Raw genomic sequence first — 12,552 nt, forward strand, 5'->3', positions numbered from 1 at the left:
CAGCCTTTTGCATCCAACAATGAGGTATGTAAACAAAATAACTGGGGAGCAAGTCAGCCAGCAGAACTACCACCATGCACAAGGCAAAGGGAAAATGGGCTCAGCAACTTTCTCTGCATCTGGAGCACTGGGCTGAATGCTCCTTTCTATTGGGACCTCAGTGATGGCTGCAAATGTCACCATTTCAGGAACAGCCTCTGAGATAATTCAAGCAGATACAAAGCTGGAAATGTGGACTAAATAGAATCCAAACTGCATCTTCCCCATGTACTTGAACCTTATGTTAGATTTTATACCATTACTGGTGTGGTTCAACACTTCTGTCAAGCATAGAATCATAGAATCAACCAGGTTGGAAGAGACCTCCAAGGTCATCCAGTCCAACCTATCCCTCAGCCCTATCCAGTCAACCAGACCATGGCACTAAGTGCCTCATCCAGGCTTTTCTTGAACACCTCCAGGGACAGCAGCTAGAGGACCATGTGTAGCTGACTGCTGGACTTTGATCCAACTGTGTTAGCAAGTTCAACAAACCACTCCTTGCAAAAGAGACATTTAAAAATGGTTGAACTGGACATACAGTTTTTTTTTCATCTCTGCATTCCTGGATCACAAGTCCCATCTTTCTGCTAGATTGAGCCTAGCTGGGATATTCTAGTGATAAGAATTAAATGACAGGCTGTGAAAAGGAAGCAATGGTGATGTCTACTGCACTCATTGGCCTGCTGAGACATAGAAAAACAAGATGATAGATAACAGAGTTGCTCTCTGGCTCTGGCTGCCTCCTTTCTCCCTCTAACCTGCTGTCTGTGTAACTAATCCTTCTGCTTCCTAACCCCCCAGCCAATTCTCCAAACTCACCTTTAACGTAAGGCAAAGTCTGGGATAAGGTAGAGGGGTGGAAAGGAGGTGGAAGGGTGGTTGGGAGCCCCTCCTGGGGACTCTGGTTTCTGGGAGGGCTGTTGTGTTTCTGTATTCCCTTTTTGACTTGTCTATTTCTGTCTATAGCTGTATAGGTTATAAATACCTGCTTGTCTATTGTCCTAAGCTGTAAATATAAAGCTCTCTTCTAATGTCCAGCTTAGCTGAGTCTAGCCTGGGTGATTAACCAAATAAAAGTACCAACAATTTCCCAATGCTATTTTTGACAGTACAAATAATCTATGCCCACATGTACTATAAGCCAACCTTCTGTGTTTAAGGTATCAACTATATTGGTGTGTTCAGCTGCCACACAGCTATTTGCCTTTAGTGCTATAATGAAATGCTTGAATTAATAATGAGTTCAGGCAATAAATTCAGATGTCAGCAGTTACACCTAGTTCAGTGAAAAAGTAAATGGAAAACCTCACAAATAATTAAAGCAAAAAGAAACTAAACTGAAACCCAACTGGGTGAGTAAACACAATAAAATCAACCCTTCCTCCTCTTTCCTTTCTGTGCTAATGATAAAGAATCATACTAAGGTAATAACAATAATGAGTTTGGCACTAGGTATATTCCTGGAATGAATAAACCTTAGCTCAGCCTAAGATCCCCAACAACCAAAGCTCAATCTGAAACCCCAGGAAATGTCTTTTGCAAACACACACAGAGGTTTGGGTCTTTCAGCAACTCAACTACAAGGCACATCAGGACTTCTTCACAGGAAAACCTGCTGATCATAGAATCATAGAATCAGCCAGGTTGGAAGAGACCTCCAAGATCATCCAGTCCAACCTAGCACCCAGCCCTAACCAATCAACCAGACCATGGCACTAAGTGCCTCATCCAGGCTTTTCTTGAAGACCCCCAGGGATGGTGCCTCCACCACCTCCCTGGGCAGCCCATTCCAATGCCAATCACTCTCTCTGTGAAGAACTTCTTCCTAATATCCAGCCTATACCTACCCTGGCACAACTTGAGACTGTGTCCCCTTGTTCTATTGCTGGTTGCCTGGGAGAAGAGGCCACCCCCCATCTGGCTACAATGCCCCTGATGATAAATGCTACATAACCTTGGGACACAGATGAAATGCCAAGGTATAATCCATTACCCACTGCATCTGGATATTGAAACAGGGCTTTTACTTTCCCTTCTTTTAAAGCCAAAGCTTAGCAGTTCACTTGTAAGGCTTTAGTTTAAGAGGTGCCGCTCTGCTTTATAGAGCTGGGTTCTTAGTGTGCTCCTCCCTTTTCCCTTGCTAAGTGCAGAGGGTTACAGCCAGAAGTCAAGCACAGGTTTCCTGGCCTGCTCCCAAAGGCAGGCTCTTAAAGCAGTGAACACATCCTATGCAGCCAGCCTGGGCTGGGGGTCCACTGAGACAGCCTGAAGAGGGGGTCCAGCACTCAGCTCCAGAGCCTGAAATGGAGCCAGCTGAAAGGCAGCTTGCTCTTCCTCCCTGCCTTGCTCAATGCCTCTGGTTTTGATGAAACACCACAGGAAGCTCTCTCTCAAAACAAACAAACAATCAAAACCCCCAACATAGCCAAAAACCAGCAGAGCTGGGGCCTGGAGGCCTCCTTCAGAGGGGGGTTAACATGCCTGTTTACATGCCTGTGTCTGCTACCAGGAACACAGACTGCTGCCAGCTGAACCAGGAACTCACACACCTCACTGGTGGCTGCTCCAGGATGAGGGAGGCTGCCTCACCCAGGTCCCTAGAAGAAATCAAAGCTCTCCTCACAGCTCTTCCACCACGTTTTTGAAGGAAGGTAAAACGCAAAGTATGAACAAGCAAAATAGAGAGGCATCAGAAAGGAAAGGGGAAAAAAATGTCAGGACTTTCCTTTCACAGCAGAAGAAAATCCCAGGGCCCTGGTGTTGAACCCAAGGAAAGCAGTGCCTGTGATTTCTTAAGCAGTGTTATCCTCACCTTGGATTTTCAGTCCATAACTCTCCACATCCATACTCATCTGTTTGACTACACAAGTTGGGAATGGGGTTTAAGCCTTTCTAGAGATAAAACTGATGTTGCCTTCATAGAGGCTATGTCCTGACTGCAGGACAATACCTTGTGCTTAATAAGATTAAAGAAGGTCCCATTTTAACATAAGAGCCTACCAGCATCACAGAGGAAATCCAAATAACTAGGTGAAGGAGAGCAGTTTGCCAGCACTTCCAATCCCACAGCATGTGTGACTAGAACATCCCACAGGACTAAGCAACAGAAATACATACATATATGAGTACATGTATGTTATACACATACACAGTGTAAGCATAAATACATTCCTTTACAGCCCTATTGCATTTTCCACTTGGGGTATCATTTATCTTCTGGCACATTCTTAAGCTGCCTGTCTTGGAAGTGACCAAAGAAAATTCCTGCAAGAATAGAATTGACCTTTCATAGCAGAAACTTAATACACTTCAAGCTTCGAGTTACAACAAAAACAAACCCCCATTTCTTGTGGTAATAAAAGTCACTGAAGGCTGTGCAAATCGCTTCTCATTTAAGTCTTTGGTAGAAGATGTCAAAGTTCAACTTTAAGCCTTTCCATAAGAACACAGTAAACAACCCTGTCCCACAGATTTCTCACCTCAAACGTTGGGAAGTCTCTCTCCACTGAGTTTAAGAGCAAACTGAAACCATGAGGTGAGACACTGGGACACAGGGAAGTCACTGGTGACCTTTCAATAGGGACAGCACCGACTGTACATAAGAACATCCAAGATTAAGTACATTATGCTCACTGCATACAGGCTGTACACTGCAAAGAGGTTTGCCCTTGCTCCTAGCAATGCTGTTCATCAGGATAGCAGTCTAGTTTGGGGTGGTTGGATCTCAGCAACTGAGGCAGAAAAATGTATTTTCCAAAGGCTTCTCACATAGCACAAATGTGACCATGGCAGTGGCTGTCAGCTCTGCACGGCTCCTGAAGATGTGCAGGGGAGAGCAGCCTGGCCTGTGAGCCAGGAGCCATAGAGGGACTGAAAGGAGGTGGGCAGCTACCACTTGCTGCCCAGGAAGCCATTCTCCATTCCTTCAAAGAGGCTCAGAACTTCAGTGCTTCAGATTTCCTTTTCCCTCCTCTACCTGGACAGAAAGCAGGATCTCCACAGTGAGCCATAGTGAAACACTACCTTGGGTGGTACACTGGCAGGTAGGTTAGAATTCACTGGAAACAATCAAGAGTCATGAAGAGCTACTTCCAGGACAAAAAAATGTCAACATCACAGAAACTGGAGCCCCAGATCCACCAACCAGTGTAAAATTTGTCCATGGATCTGGTCACATATGTTACACCAGGGCCATCAAGTCTTTAAAAGCAGAGATGTTTGGTAACAGCTTAAAAAACACAAGCTGTTTAAGAACTATCAAACAGCTTCTCTTTCCCCAAATCATAAAAACATTACACCATGTTTCTGTACTGCAGTAGAAAGTTTTCACCCTGCCTAACCTCCCTGGAAACAAACAGGCATATCATCTTATTGAAAGTCAAGTTCCTGCTGCTTTCTGTGGAAACACTTGGGGTGATTCCCCACTGCAACTCATTGTTTTGCTGCAGGTAGCTTAACAATGCAAAAGCTTAGATTTATTTTAAAGCTAGTTGGAGTTATCTGCAGTTGGTTTTGCAAGGCCAGGGTTCTTTAGGCTTTTGGCACCTTAATACACAATCAACCTATGACTAGTTTTCATAGATTCATAGAATCAAGCAGGTTGGAAGAGACCTCCAAGATCATCCACTCCAACCTAGCACCCAGCCCTGTCCAATTATAGAATCATAGAATCAACCAGGCTGGAAGAGACCTCCAAGATCATCCACTCCAACCTAGCACCCAGCCCTGTCCAATCATAGAATCAACCAGGTTGGAAGAGACCTCCAAGATCATCCACTCCAACCTAGCACCCAGCCCTGTCCAATCATAGAATCAACCAGGTTGGAAGAGACCTCCAAGATCATCCACTCCAACCTAGCACCCAGCCCTAGCCAATCAACCAGACCATGGCACTAAGTGCCTCAGCCAGGCTTTGCTTGAACACCACCAGGGACGGCAACTCCACCACCTCCCTGGGCAGCCCATTCCAGTGCCAATCACTCTCTCAAAGAGTTCTAAATGTTTCTAAGAGTTAAGCTGCTCTTGAAAACAGGATTTAACAACCACACACAGGCCCTTCTAACAACTCTGAGCGGAACCAGATCTAAAGTCCAGCAAAATCACAGCTTCTGAATCATTTATTTCCACTGATATTTTGGCAACAGGCTTTAGAGATTTACCTTCTATTCATAAAGTTTTGTTGGAAAATGAAAGAGACTTCTTTCAGGTGCACATGACAAAACACAGTACAGGAGAAAAAAATGATTCTGATCAGTACTATGTGCACAACTAATCCAATGCCCATTCTATGAGTGTGGGAGTGATAAGTGACCAAAAGCCTAACCTTCCACTCCCACCTCCTAAGAGCAGGGGCATAGCACACTGCTCAAAAGCCCCTAGCCTGAGAAAGGTCCTGTTCAATATCTTTATTGGTGATCTGGAAGAGGGGATTGAGTCCAGCATCAGTAAGTTTGCAGATGACACCAAGCTAGGAGCAGGTGTTGATCTGTTGGAAGGTAGGAGAGCCCTGCAGAGGGACCTGGACAGGCTGGATAGGTGGGCAGAGGGATGAGATTTAACAAGGCCAAGTGCAGGGTTCTGCACTTTGGCCACAACAACCCCAAGCAGCACTACAGGCTGGGGAGACAGTGGCTGAGAGCAACCAGGAGGAAAGGGACCTGCGGGTACTGATAGAAAGTAGGCTGAAGACGAGGCAGCAGTGTGCCCAGGTGGCCAAGAGAGCCAATGGCATCCTGGCCTGCATCAGGAACAGTGTGGCCAGTAGGACAAGGGAGGTTATTCTGCCCCTGTACTCAGCTCTGGTCAGGTCACACCTTGAGTGCTGTGTCCAGTTCTGGGCTCCTCAATTCAAGAGAGATGCTGAGATGCTGGAAGGTGTCCAGAGAAGGGCAACAAAGCTGGTGAAGGGCCTGGAGCATAAACCCTATGAGGGAGCTGGGGTTGTTTGCCTGGAGAAGAGGAGACTCGGGGGGGACCTCGTTGCTGTCTACAACTACCTGAAGGGACATTGTAGCCAGGTGGAGGGTGGCCTCTTCTGCCAGGCAACCAGCAACAGAACAAGGGGACACAGTCTCAAGTTGTGCCAGGGGAAGTATAGGCTGGATGTTAGGAGGAAGTTGTTGCCAGAGAGAGTGACTGGCATTGGAATGGGCTGCCCAGGGAGGTGGTGGAGGCACCGTCCCTGGAGGTGTTCAAGCAAAGCCTGGCTGAGGCACTTAGTGCCATGGTCTAGTTGACTGGCTAGGGCTGGGTGCTAGGTTGGACTGGATGATCTTGGAGGTCTCTTCCAACCTGCTTGATTTTATGATTCTATCCTTAGGGAAGCATAAAAAATGAGGTATTCATTGTGCATTCACAGAGAAGTCAAAATTAGATAATGATGTTCCCATCCCTGGATGTGTTTAAAAAAAGAGTGGATGTGGCACTTGAGGCTGTGGCCTAGCGATGAAGGATGCTGGGATGAAAGCTGGACTGGATGATCCTGGTGGTCCTTTCCAACCATAGCAATTCACAGTGATTAGATGCTGTGCTGAGGGATTTGGTTTAGCCAAGGGCTTGTCAGTGTGAAACTAATGATTGGACTCAGTGAGCTTGAAAGTCAATTCCAGAAATTCTGTGATTCTGTGAAGTCACATAGCTTGAACTGTACATATCTTTCCTTCCAAGCTAAGAAACTGGTCAGTTTTATTCCAGGGATGCAAAATGCTTTGGTGCTCTCTGGAGCTAGAGTTAAGCATGAGACATGCAAAAACAGCAAGGAGAGTGTGGCAGCCTGATTACTGACACATTACTGCTGTTCCCAAGCCCTGGCTAGAAAAGCTGTCCTGCCAGAAGGGATCAAATCCTCTCACATAAGTGATATATGGCTTGGGCAATCTTCCAGACACACTTGTACCAGAGCAAGGGATCACAGCTTTCATGCTTCTTGGCATCACTCCTCTCTGACCCTTGGGCAGAGTGGTTTACAGGAGCAAGTCCAACTCACTCCACACAAACTCAGCTGGATTTAATCAGACCACTGGTTTAAAAGGTTTCTGCTAACCAGCTGGATGTGACTTGAGACTGATCATGTTAACTTGGATCCAAAAGGGCAGTGGCTGCTGGAAAAAGAGACATAATGAATACCCAGGACCTGAATTTTCTTCCAGTGGCACAGCTGGATCCAAAAAGGGCATGTCTTGGCTTTTGTGCTCTATCAGTGTCCTGCCTCGGACAGCTTTAAGAGTCTTAGAAAATATGAGCAGTATGGGAAAGCAGGGTAAGAGAATTTCCACTTGGAAAAACTTAAACTCTGCCTGTGCCTGCAGCTCTTCTGAGCAATCCTAGTCAAGAGACACGAGGAGACTCTGGGAGTGAGGAAGAAAAAGTTCATATCCAAACTGTACAAGGACTTTGCTAACCCAGCAAGAGACAGTACTACACTCCTCGAAGCCTGTAAGCAGCATGGCTCTATTAGCAAAATTCCCACCCAGTACCAAAGTTTCAGGTACACACTCCTGAGGGAATCAAGGGGAAATGACTGTGCCTGAGGAAACCATAACCTCAGTGTTCACCCTGCCCTGGCCCAGCCCTGCTAACTTCACTCAGCTGCTGCTTGCGAAAGCTGCTGTGAGAAGCAGCAGGAATGTTACACACAGCTGGCTTTGGATGCTGGGAGCCTGTCTGAAACGTAGGAACAATCCATGGCTGGAAATGACGGTCAGCAGTGGGATTTCCTGACTCATTCTGTCTGCAACCAGTGCTGAGACAGGGTTAACCGATAGATTGCTGCCAGCCCTTGCCGAGCAGCGAGAGATTTAGTGCTGTACTCATGAGGTTATTACTGTTGGGTTTAGCAGTCTTAAGTTATATATTTTATTTTCATACTGCTGCTATAAAATCTCATGGAATAGCTAAGCTGATTTAATAAAGACATGGCTCTGTCCTACACTATTTAGCTGTCACTGACAGTGCTTTTTCTGTCACTACTGAAAACACAGCAGCTAATGAGTGGTAGCCAAAGTGCCTATTGCTGACAAATCTATTTGCATCACAGGACAGGAGGCAATTCCAAGAGACATGAGATGGTGTAGGAGTTAGTACAAATAGGTTCTAATTCTTTTTCCAAGCTCAGCACACAGCAGCACTCTGCATTCTTCTATCAGAAAGTGGTATCACCTCTGTTAAGTGGAATTTCCAGACAAAATGGTCTAGCAGCCCTGTTCAGTTGAATCTTTGAAAGTGTTGGGGAATTCACCGCTTCTCTGGGGAGAAAATTCCAATAGCTGACTGCCCTCTAGGTAGTATCTCTATCCAATATGCCACATGAAATCTTGTGTCCAGAAAGGTTGGAAGGACTAGTTCCACTCAGACCATTTGAGGAACACTACCATGACCATCCTTGAGTTAGACCTTTCTTTTCAAACACATCATGTGGCATTTTGTCTCAACCACTCTTGCAAAAACCCCAACATAAAGCTTTTTCACTGCCAGACCACAGAAAAAAACAAAACTGCACTAAATCCACTGAAGTGTCCCCAGTGGTGACACAGGGAAAACACACAGATGCCTCAAAGTCTTGAAAGGACTCCAGAGTGGTTACAAAAGTCCACCACGGGATTATCATTCTCAGAGGCACCTTGTAGTTCAGGCAGTCCCATGGAAGAGACCATTCTCTTCCACTATAGCATCATTCATTAAAAGACAGTTGCTGCTTAAAGCTTCCCACAAGAAGCTCTTTGGATTCCAGAATTGCTCCACTAAGAGAAATCTTAGGAGTCATCATTTTCATTCTGGCTCTACAGTCTGGATTTTTGCCTAGGTGATGTTTAACCAGGAATATAATCCCTTTAAATTACACATTCACAATGCATGTTATGCACAGATGTCAAGAGATGGAAGTAGGTTATGAAACATGGAGGCTGTGATATTTTACTGCCCCCCCCAAAAGAAAAACACAACAACATTCATTGTTGAAAGAGCTTAAGGATAACATAACACTGTAACTGAGGCTATGAGGTCATAATCCAGTTTCCCAACTGGATTAATGGTGAGGCCAAGGATATATTAGTTTTCCTACAAGTAAAAATTGACTGAGAGGAAGTAAACCAAGCACAAATTGCTTTCTCTAAACTGTTACTAAAACAATTATCAGGGAAAAGACCAACCCAAACCCTACCAAAACAGCAGCAGGAATAAAAAGAGCAGTCCATTCCCTGATCCTGCATGCCAGACCTGAGAAAGAAGCTCATGTAATTATTTGATGTGTCCTGCATTTCACTCTTTAAAAAAAAGAAATGCCTGCTTCTATTAGCAAAAGATACACTGAGTAGTGAGATAAGCCTGCAACAATGTCATCTGCTTCCAGAAACTGCTCCTCCTAAGCAGCACTCAGGACAGATGTTTCACGCTTGCTATAGACCCAGGCTCAAGGTAAAATACCAAGGGAAACAGCACATCATCCTCAGCTTCTTCCCTCACAGTGCTGGCCAAGAAAAACAGCTAAGGCAATTGGTTTTCCAGTTCATCTATGTGTGTAAACTATTCAACATGGAAGCATTGAAGGAAAAAAAAAAACACAACAACCTTTTAAAAGAACATGCTTCAAGTTATTTCTTTTCCACTGCAAAGGAATGGAAACCCTCCCACTGACTGCAACAGGAGCTGGGCCAGACCTTGAATGTCTTCACATAAAACTTCCATTAAGGAGAAGCTGTGTATTGGCATAAGGCATTTCTACTTTGTCCCCTGTTTTTTTTTTCCTCTTGACAAACTTCACAGTTGCAGCACATAATATGTGAAAAAAAAATTAAGCTCCTAATACAAGGACAACTTTGTGAAGCTTGAAATTGTATTGAACATAATGATCAAAACTGAACGCTAAGAGAATGAACTCGTAGAAGAAATCATCCTATTTTGGTTTACTATGCAATGCATTCATTTAAGAGGTTTATAGTAACCAAAATCTTATCACAACCATGGCAAACCATGGCAAAACATCATTGGTTCGATGGGCTGAGTCTGTACTTTGTAGCTGTACTATTGGTTTCAGTATTGCTCTTAAGGCTCACACAGCAAAGGAAAGCTTCAGCATAGAGACAAATGACTATGAAAACTAGGAACAGACAGACAGAGGCTGCCATTATGATAGCATAGCTCCCATTTTGCACCATTATTTTCACATAACTCACACTCAGACAGATTTCATACCACCAGTTCAAAAAAGCTCATTGAATTTCAACAGCTTTCTAAATAAGCTCACAGTAATAAAAACATCAAAGTATTTGAACCTAAACATAAAGAAAATAAAGCTCAAAATACTCACCCGACTCCACACAGTTGAAATTAAAAGCACTTTTGAGCTTTTGGATCTAGTGAAGTGCTCTGACCAAAGCCCAGACTTAGAATCATAGAATCAAACATGTTGGAAGAGACCTCCAAAGCTTCCCCAGTCCAACCTAGCACCCAGCCCCAGCCAATCAACTAGACCATAACACTAAGTGCCTCATTCAGTCTTTGCTTGAATACCTTCAGGGACAGTGACTCCACCACCTCCCTGGGCAGCCCATTCCAATGCCAATCACTCTCTCTGCCAACAACTTCCTCCTAACACTCAGCCTATACCTCCCCTGGCACAGCTTGAGACTGTGTCCCCTTGTTCTGTTGCTGGATGCCTGGGAGAAAAGACCAACTCCCACCTGGCTATGGCCTCCCTTAAGATAGCCACAGACAGTAATGTGATCACCCCTGAGTTTCAACAAGGAGAAAATCTAGGAAGCCAGGTCAGGACATGACCAGGACTGTCGAATGTAGTCAAACTAGAGGCACTCTGTGTATTTCAGCACCAAACTTCTTCCAAACTTGTCTCATTCTACCTCTTAATATCTTAATAGCTCAACCCAACACTCTTTCATTTTCATTAGTGCACTTCAAATAACAGTGCTGTGTGTACTACAGAAAGACAAAGAGTGCAATTTGCACAGATCAACCCCTCAGGAAAAAAAAAAATCTCAGTAAAGAGCCTGGAAGAAATTCAATCCCAGTATAATCAGAAATGACTTCCAACTATCTCAGCAGGCTGCCCCTGTCCTTACACATCTTGCAATTAAATTGCCTTAAATTCAGAAGCTTTGCTTACAGCAAGATTGGCCTTTCTTACCTTTTGCCACATTTTGATGAAGAAGAGCTCCCCAGAAAAATTGAAGAACACATTGGTGTCGTAGGCATCATCCCCCACGTTAGAGATGGAAATGTTCAGTGAGATGTTCCTCACTGCTCCCAGGGCCAGGTAGGCAGTTATGTCATCAACGCTGTAGGCAGAAACAGTTAACACTGGTTTAATTCTGGGCGCCTTTCACACTCTGGTACTTCTTTCTGCCTGCCATGGAAATGTCACAAGTCAGCTGTTTAAAAGCTCAGCAGCTGGTAACTCATGAATGTTCTGTGCAGTCAGTGCACAGTGTGGGGATCGTATTGGGAATAAAAAGCCCCTGAGCCCTGGTTCTGACACTTTTCTGACTACAAGGAAACCCCACAATACTCATGTGAAACTATTTCATGTGACTTAGTGTCAGTTTGGTTTTAGTGAGACCCTAAGCTTTCAAAACATTATTCTCATAGTCACCTATAGATGTAAACAAATCTTTGCAAAGATGAACGCAGCACAGATTGCAAAACTAGTTTGAGAGGTCCCAATTTGCTGCTTGCAATAGACCAAATGAATGTCACAGTGATATAACAGTACTTAGAAGCATTTAACCTTCTGGGTCCAAATTCAACATCTGCTGTTGACAAGGTGACAAACTACAGGAGATGTTAAACAATCTGCTGGTAATTTCTAATAATCAAAAGTCCATAGCTGGAAACAAAGAAATAAACCAACCATTTATTACTGCAAATTATTTCTCATGAACTTGAGGATCTCACTTCTTGCAATCACTTAAAAACTTAATCAGCATCTATCAAACTCATCAACAAAGTATTGCTTCAACAAGCAAATGAACGTTACAAGGTATTTCTCTTATGTAGGGTTGCATGTGCAATGCACACTACAGAGTGCTCTTTGAATAGGTAGGAGCAGCACTTCAAGGTTTGACACACAGTCAAGACAATCAAGAGTAGTGTCCTTCCTACTGGATAACAAAAATACTCTGCATTGAACCCTATTTAACACTAAACCCACAAAAAAGGTGAGAATAAACACCAGTGAGGCTGCATTTCTGCTTTCTAGGCTATCATCCCTCTGTTAATAGCACATCATAACAAAATGATCATAAGAATGGCTTAGTTTGAAAGGGACCTTAAAGATCATCTGCTACAAACTCCCTGCTGTTGACAGGGGAGGTTGTGGCAACATTTTGCTCAGCAGAGAAGGAAAACTCACTTCCTCAGAGAATGCTGTAGTTGCTCCTGCACAAAATTCACACACCAATGAACTCTGGAAAAGCTGTTTTTCCTATGGAGGTCTCTAAGAGATTGTGCTGCATGTCTCGTTTTAAGAGAGCAGCTGAGTCATTTAATCTGGGTATATCT

The 12,552-nt window shown here is 44.2% G+C and overlaps 1 protein-coding gene across 1 annotated transcript in view; it reads right to left on the reverse strand.

The window, feature by feature from the left end:
- The window catches only part of ITGA9 (integrin subunit alpha 9), a 244,780-nt gene that overhangs the window by 79,430 nt on the left and 152,798 nt on the right, over window positions 1-12,552 (reverse strand). The window contains exon 18 of the mRNA XM_064169690.1: window positions 11,180-11,330. Within this exon, the coding sequence (XP_064025760.1) occupies window positions 11,180-11,330 (151 nt within the window). The remainder of the gene's footprint in view (window positions 1-11,179; window positions 11,331-12,552) is intronic.

This window comes from Pogoniulus pusillus, chromosome 32 (genome assembly GCF_015220805.1).
Source record: "Pogoniulus pusillus isolate bPogPus1 chromosome 32, bPogPus1.pri, whole genome shotgun sequence".
In the NCBI taxonomy this organism is placed as follows: Eukaryota; Metazoa; Chordata; class Aves; order Piciformes; family Lybiidae; genus Pogoniulus; species Pogoniulus pusillus.